Source organism: Spermophilus citellus, assembly GCF_964194105.1.
Source record: "Spermophilus citellus genome assembly, chromosome: 14".
Taxonomy (NCBI): Eukaryota; Metazoa; Chordata; class Mammalia; order Rodentia; family Sciuridae; genus Spermophilus; species Spermophilus citellus.
This window is the reverse complement of record NC_138194.1, coordinates 55,732,577-55,740,282: the sequence shown is the minus strand read 5'-3', so window position 1 is coordinate 55,740,282 and position 7,706 is coordinate 55,732,577. Positions and strand designations below refer to the sequence as shown.

Genomic DNA, 7,706 nt, shown 5'->3' with positions numbered 1-7,706 from the left:
TGTATATCAATAACTTCACATTGAAGAAACTATAGTTATGCCTGTCTTATTTCCTTCAGTATGTGTCAATAACTCTGCTCTTGTAAAATAATCTAATGGTTTTCTGTAGCTTTGGTTTTATTTTTTATTTTTTTTAAACAGGATTTCTTTTTTTTAATTTATTATTTTTTTAGTTGAAGTTGGACACAATACCTTTATTTTAATGTGGTGGTGAGGATTGAACTCAGGGCCTTGCACATGCTAGGCGAGCACTCTACCACTGAGCCACAACCACCGCCCCTTATTTTGGTTTTGCTTCCACACATTTTAGGCATTTTATACCATCACTTTAAGGTATTTTTAGAAGGTGGTCTTTAGAAAGAACACAAAATACGAATAAACATACACTGATAGGTAATTATGCTTAACATTCCTTAATTTTTGTGATGTGCATAAACATAATAAAAGGTTTCATTAAAAAGTGACTTATTTTTCTAAGGTAAATAGTTGATAGGGCAGAAAAAGGACTTGAGTAAGGGCCTTCCCAGGTGGATTCTAGTCTGGCTTTATCAATTAGAAGTTGTGAGACTGCCATCAAAAGGATTGAACTCTTAACCTTAGTCGTACTCTCACTTGCAAAAAGAGGGGTGGTATTATCTCTTATTTAAAGCAGCATATAGGCTGTAAATTACAAAACAGCATATATATATGTACTCCAACATTTTTCCAAAATCTGGCTTTTCCTATGACATAAAAAAGTATAGAAACATGTGAAAACTGTTAGCTTTAATAGGGATTTCCTCTTGTAAGAATTGAGTCAATTTTCCAAAAACTTCAACTCAGAATGTTTTATATATGGGAACCACAGACACAAACAATCCGCAAGCAAAAATGGTTTCTTCTATGTTTCTGTTACCTAGTACTTGTTTTTATATTCTATGTTGTGACTGGCTCCTTGTATCTCTGATGCGCAGTCAGAAATTTTCTTTTTGAAGAAAGGAAGTTACACTAAGAAAAGCATTTTAACTTTTGCTCATTACAAATGTTCCCCTAAGAGGTGATAGCTTTAGACCTTTCCCAGACTCAAGAAGATTCTTTCCACTGTGAGCCAAGCCAGGGATGCCACCGGAGGACCGCAGCGCCACCTCCTGGGGGCCCGGGCAGAGCTAACCAGGAGCAGCGGCTGAGGCTAGATTACTTATAAGAGGTCTTCACCGCTCCGATGACTCAAACACACTTCAGACAGTTTCCGTGCACGAACCTACCCCAGAAAGTTCACCAGTCTTAGCCGTACGTCCCAAACCCCAAGCTCGCCCAGACTACGCAGACACCTATTTCGAGAAAGGCAAGGGACGCAATAGAGGCGGGACTTCCTTCGGTGGGTGGAACTTTGCCCTGTGGGCGGGGCTTTACGCAGCTAGCGACAGCTGGCTCGGTAGAACACAGTCTGCCCTGCGGGCGGGATTACGCCAGGTGGGTGGGAACCTGCTAGCAGGTGTAGAATTAAGCTTGGCGGGCGGGGCTTCATCCGCTCCATGGGCGGGACTCCTGACGGTGGGCGGGGCATCGCTCTGTATACCGACCTGCTGAGAAGGGTAGGACTCCACCCTGTGGGTGGAGCACGCGTTCGAAGGGCGGGGCTTCGCTCTGCAAGGCTGTGGGCGGGAACTACGCTAAGTGGACGGGGCCTCTTGTGTGAAGGCTAAGGTTGGACGGGATCTCGCCCTGTGGGCGGGACTTCTGAGTGCCAACCCTGCAGGGTGGTTGACTCCGTCCCCTGGGCGGGGCTTAGATCGGTGGGTGGAGCTACGACTTGGGAGAGGAACCTTGCGTGGATCCTCCCACCGGAACTTCCTGAACCGTGTGCCTGCAGATGGCGTTACCTGGAGCTTGAGCAGCTGCACGTGGGTATCGAAGATCTGGTGAGAGGTAAATAAAATTTTTTTGACTGGCTAGTTTTGAATTCGCTGGGTTTGAGGGAGGCCTGAGCCGGCATCGTGTCGCTGTGGCCCGGAGGGCTCGGTTTCATCGCGCTCTACCTCTGGCAGCCCTAGTGGATAGCAGGCCTACGAACCGAGGCCCGAAATCCTGGTGCCACCCCTTAGCAGGTTCCCAGTGTGGCACTGTTATGATCTCGATTTCCATGTGGTTGTCAGAGAATTTTCTTCCTTATATACTGGGGATTGAACCCAGGGACGCTTCCCCACTGAGTCATACCCTTTTTTTTTTTTTTTTTTTTTTTCAAATTTTGAGACAGGGCCTCGCTAAATTGCTGAGGGCGATCTCGAACCTACGATCCCCTTGCCTCAGCCTCTGGCGTCGCTGGAATTACAGATGTGTGCCATCACGTCTGGCTAGAGAATTTTTCTTAAAATTAGGAGGGTTCCCGACAAGGATATATAATTTTATGTTGGTTTGTTTTACGGTATGGGGGTTTGAACTCAAGAGGTTTTACCACTGACTTACGTATATCCACATGTCATTTATTTTGAGACGAAGTGGTTGAGGCTGGCCTTGAACTTGCCAACGTGGGCCTTAAATTTGCAAATCTGCCTCAACCTCTGGAGTCGCTGGGATTACAGGCAAGGCCCTGAATTGCAGTTCTGCGCCACCGTGCCCAACTATATATATTATTTGTAATATATAATACTATAATTATGTGGCTATGTGTGTTCCATAAACATATCAGTTCTGTTCTGTACCCGACATAGCAGTTGACTAATAAATGAACACTAGGTGCATGGATGGGTTTTAGTCACTATTGTAAATTTTAGATTACTGTATTTGAATGGTTTTAATGTATTTTCTGCTTCTTGTGTAATAATCATGTCTTCTCTACTGTATTCACTTCTTTTAAGAACATGTACCATTGGAATTCAATAGCAGTGCTGTCTCTCTGAAGTTTTCTAAGGCTACATTAACGGAGGATATGAATTTCAGTCAAGAGATAAAATATGAGCAAAAAAGAGACAGGAAAAATATCGGAGTTGCCTTTAGCGATATTAGGCCAGGATGGTTAGTGCAGTGTATGTAAATATAGGAGTTAATATTTGGTAGATTTAGATGCCAGGCCAAGGCATATTTCTTTCTATATTAGGAGAGACAGTGAAGGTTTTTAAAATTGGAAAGGTTCATCACATGGCAATAATGTACAAGGTAGATTACTGTGAACTGGCTTAAGCAAGAGGTTGGCAAACTTTTGGTAAGGAGTCAGATACTAGCTATTTTAGGCTTTGTGGGCCATAGTTGTAATGGGAAAGCAACTATAGACAGCACACCATGAATGGATGAAGTTTTGTTTAAATAAATACTTTCAAAGATAGGTGCTTGATCTGATTTAGTCCATAGGCACAGTTTGCCAATCTATGGTCTAAAAAAATGATTCTAGCAACTGCGGCTGTAGGCAATACTACACCATGTTTTTGAACTGTAATTTATTTATATCTGAAAAGCAATATCACCCAACATTTGCACTGATCTAGTCTACGTGGCTTTAAATTCTGGTATTTACACTGGCACTAACAGTGTAATTTTGGGGCACTTCTACTTCTCTTTCCATCAGTTTTTTATCTGTGAAATGGGGATAACAGTACTTCTCACAAAGAGTTGTTTTGAGGAGTCAATGAGTTATAGCACATAAAATGTTAACATAGTGCTTGCACATATACCAAAAGCTCAGTATTAACCATTATTTTAAAAAATGTTCCTCACATGCATTATTAAATCAGATCTGAGAGCTGTTTCTAAAGTTCAAGGCTAAATGTGTTTAGCTACAGAGCAAAGACAGTAAGTTTTTAGGGCAAGAACCTAATTTTGATGGGATGATCAGGAGAGAATGAGAGTAAAAAGGAGAAAGAAATCAAGGATACAAAGCAGTATGATAGGAACCAAAATAGTATTGTTAGTATGTCCACAAGCAGAGGGGTAGTTGATAATGGTTAACATTGTCAGATGCTGTAGAGAAAAAGTCATGTTGATAGTATGAATTCAACTACCATACATTAATTGAGTACATCCTATGGTCAGATACTGGGGATATATTAAAGGATTGGTAAGTATGCTGTATCAATAGAGCAAAAGAATCTAGTCAGAGGGAAAGACCTAGAAATACTTTAATATATAAGTAGTTTTTTAAATAATCAGGAATAAGATATTCTTAAATTGATACCTTTATTTTAAAACTAAGATTTAAATGAGCTTAGTTCGTAACAGTAGGCAGCTTAATTGAACTCCTCCTTTTCTTTCTTCCTAGAAGATGGGCAAGAACAAATCAAGAGGGCAGAAGTCCCGGAATGTATTTCACATAGCCAGCCAAAAAAACTTTAAGGCTAAAAACAAAGCAAAACCAGTTACTACTAGTCTTAAGAAGGTGAGTATTTGTTATGTAGGCTATCTTTATTGTTTGCAAGGAAACCACAGTGGTAAAGCTCCTGAACAGCTGAATTCTATTGAAATCAGAAGTTCTTTTGTTTAAAAAACAAGAAATGGAAGAAAAATGTTTTCTTTTTTCAAATTCAAATGTAAAAAGGCATTTTAAGTGTAAGTGTGAGGTATAATAGTTTGATAACTTTATTAGAGCACAGGAATCATTTTTTAAAATAAAAAGTACTATATGGAAAACAGTTCTTATTTCTGAACCCTCTATTCAAGAACCTACTAATAGAGCTCACATATGGAATGTCAGCCGGTACCCTTTATTTTTCTCCTCAGGAATTTTATCTTGGAACTCAAATGAAGATAAATTATTTTGTTTCTTGAAGTGCAGAATTTGAAAAGGAGTTTTACCTTCTTTATATTTTAAAATATTTGAGTAATTTCTTCAAGTAGATATCTTTAACATTCTTTTAAGAAAATGTTTCCAAATTCAAATAGTAGGTAGAGCCAGTTATCCAGGAGTCAGTGACTCTCACAGTAGTCATAGAAAAGAGATATTTTCTTTTAACTCATAAGAGTTAAACTTTTAATCCAGCAGTTTGGCTTTGTAAATGCTGTAAAGGAAATAAATCTGAGTGATACCATGGGTTTGAAGTTGAGTTTTACATCGGATCATCTTCATAGTTGATAATGAAGCCAAGACAAATAGGCTTTGCTAGGGAACGTTGTAAGATTGCCAGACATTATATATGTATGAGTGGTAAACTGAAGTTTGTGGTGATGAATTTAAAGTCAGTCAGTTGGTTGTGACTTTTTTCTAGCTTCTGTTCTGGGCTTAACCAGGTTGCCAAGCAAGTTTGATCAAGGGAAAGATGAGAGGGGAAGTTGAGTGTAAAGAAGTTAAGTGATAAGATGATGGTCATGAAAACTGTGCTGGTTGAGGAGAAAACTAGAAGAGCTGAAAAATCATGAAATTGTTGGGAGGTTTAAGAATTGTTAATAAACTAAATGAGCTATAAGGAGGGGAAGTAGTTGCAGAAGATATAAGAGTAGCTGAGATAGACAGTGGAAAAGGTCCCTGGAGGTGAGAAATTCAGAGGCCATATGATTAGATTTTTGATGTCACTAGGCATGAGAGGGGTAAGTGAGCCAAGGTTTGAAATATTTCATGAAGGATCAATAATTGTGGTGTTGGTAGGTGACAGCAAGGAGTATGGGGTACCAGAATGTTCTCATGCTTATGGTGCAAAGGAGCTGAAGGTTTTAAGGAAATTGTTTTGATAGTATCACTGAATGTCAGAACACTACACCCACCTCTTTGGAAGAGGGCTTCTGGGAGCTACCATTAAGATAAGGTGGTCAAGGATTCAGAGTCTACTGAAAAAGTGGGACTAAAAGCATTTAAATCAGATTTGTTTTACAGATGAAGAATGATAGCATGTCAGCCTCGAAAAGACTGGTCATCGCATATTGTGGCCTGCTTATGCTAATGAAGTCTAGATAATGAGACATATCATTTTTAAAAATCCAAAACCTCTTAGCTAAAATTTCCAGGTAAGACTATAACAGATTTAGTGTGAATTTGTCTCACAATTTGGTAGCGTCAGTAACACTTTTTAGGTTTAACAAGAGTAAAGATGAATACATTTTATCTAATTATTATGAGATTGTGGATTACTCCCTTTTTTTTAATAGATAAACATTGTGAATAATGAAAAAGTTAACCGAGTGAATAAAGCTTTTGTGAACATACAGAAGGAACTTGCACACTTCTCAAGAGGCCTTTCTCTGGAACCTCTCCAGAAAGAACTGGCAAGTAGAAATCATTAAAAATTAAAACTTCCCATTTTCAAAGCCTATAAATTGAATGAAATTTTTAGTAGTTGGCTTTATAGTATGTATGGCATATGCATTCATATTCAGACTCTGAAACATTTAGACTGAATATATGAATTTATTGTTCTACTTCCAAAAGGTGTGGACTAGAAGAAATTAAAATGGATGAGCATAGTGGTGCACACCTGTAATCCCAGCTACTTGGGAGGCTGAGGCATGAGGATCACAAGTTCAAAGCCATCTTTGGAAATTTAGCAAGATCCTTTTTCAAAAAAATAAGTGATTGGGGATGTAGTTTATTTAGTGGCAGTGTAGTTTAGTCCTAAGTTTAAAAAAAAAAAATTAAGAAAGAGAAAATTAAACTGGATAATAGATTATACACAAATTATTTTTGTTGTTATCTAAATTTTTAACTATATAATACTTTTCTCCCTTCAGAGTCCTCAGCATCATGAAAATGAACCAGTTAATGTTGATGAAGCTACAAGATTAATGGCTCAGTTGTAATGTAATGGTGATATATCCAATTCCCCTTCAAAAGACCAATAAATTCAATGTTTTATACAACTTTATTTTTAAAAATCTTGTTAATGTACAAGCATTGGCACATTTTAAAAACAAACTACATAAACAGATCTTTCCTATACTCTCTAGGAAAGTGGAATGTCAGAAGTCAACAAAATGTGATAAACTTAAAGTGCTAAAACAGAAGGCACTTCACAAAATCTGTTCACTGAAACAGTTACATATCCTCATTTACATCCTTCATTTTATAAGTGGCAGTGAATGTCTGTTTGGATTGAAGGATATTCAGAAATCGTTTCATGGCAGTAAAAATACTAGACAAACAGTGATTAGCCCTTGGCCAACATTTTTTGTTTTGATGTCTTGAAGTCTACTTTTATCTTCCTCTCATAAGAGGAGAAAACAGAAGGATTCAAAATTGAAGGAAAACTAAAATCCAAAAATGTAACTAATTGTTTGTAGGGGAGGCTGGTAGATATTAAATCATTTTTCCCCTATCGCATCAGAGCCCTTTGTTTTTATGGTTGAAGTTTTGTGAAGTAAAAAAGAAAGTATTAGAGAAGAACACTTCAGAATCAGTGAACTAAAAGGTGTTACATTCATTATTTTAAATACTTAGGTTATTAAGAAGTCTAAAATGTTACACAGTTAGAGGTAGATAACAGTCCCAAGTTTCCATAGAATCTAATAATTTAGTATCTGGACGTCAAACAGATCGCAAACTCCTTCATTATCATCTAAATTAAAGTTGTAGTCATCTGCTGGTGTAGGAGAAAGCCGTAAGAGAGGAAACACTGCAAACAAGAATGGATTCAATGTTAAGGATGCATAATGATGTTTAACGTAAAACAGTATCAAATATATCAATTCAAATGATCTCCTAGGTTACACATGATTTTTTTAAAATTATGTATAAAATAATGATCATTAATGTCCAATTTTAACAAACTTTGAAAGATTCTCACATAAAGGCAATTTATACATTGGTTAAA

General features: G+C 37.7%; 2 protein-coding genes across 8 annotated transcripts in view; one reads left to right on the top strand and one right to left on the bottom strand.

The window, feature by feature from the left end:
• The first annotated feature begins 1,675 nt into the window (after positions 1-1,675).
• On the top strand, positions 1,676-6,761 carry RBIS (ribosomal biogenesis factor). Of its 7 annotated transcripts, none has more exons than XM_081266849.1 (5): positions 1,766-1,908; positions 2,473-2,561; positions 4,232-4,348; positions 6,049-6,165; positions 6,628-6,761. In XM_081266849.1, exons 3-5 carry the CDS (start codon positions 4,235-4,237, stop codon positions 6,694-6,696), a joined length of 300 nt encoding a protein of 99 aa, XP_081122975.1. In that variant the 5' UTR covers positions 1,766-1,908; positions 2,473-2,561; positions 4,232-4,234; the 3' UTR covers positions 6,697-6,761. The 7 variants fall into 7 exon arrangements, with proteins under 7 accessions (XP_081122974.1, XP_081122972.1, XP_081122969.1 ...); XM_081266844.1 differs by having other exon boundaries at positions 1,875-1,908; positions 4,235-4,348; XM_081266843.1 differs by lacking the exon at positions 2,473-2,561 and having other exon boundaries at positions 1,763-1,908.
• The window catches only part of E2F5 (E2F transcription factor 5), a 30,026-nt gene continuing 29,068 nt past the window's right edge, over positions 6,749-7,706 (bottom strand). Inside the window, exon 8 of the mRNA XM_081266842.1 lies at positions 6,749-7,508. Coding sequence (XP_081122968.1) covers positions 7,399-7,508 — 110 coding nt within the window. The 3' untranslated portion in view covers positions 6,749-7,398. The remainder of the gene's footprint in view (positions 7,509-7,706) is intronic.

What these genes read in the sequence shown, in the direction of transcription:
- RBIS (XM_081266843.1), top strand. Translation starts at nt 4,235, where the DNA reads ATGGGCAAGAACAAATCAAGAGGGCAGAAGTCCCGGAATGTATTTCAC. An exon ending in TTACTACTAGTCTTAAGAAG is followed by an intron (nt 4,349 to 6,048) that starts GTGAGTATTTGT and finishes TTTTTTTAATAG; the next exon opens with ATAAACATTGTGAATAATGA. An exon ending in AACCTCTCCAGAAAGAACTG is followed by an intron (nt 6,166 to 6,627) that starts GCAAGTAGAAAT and finishes TTCTCCCTTCAG; the next exon opens with AGTCCTCAGCATCATGAAAA.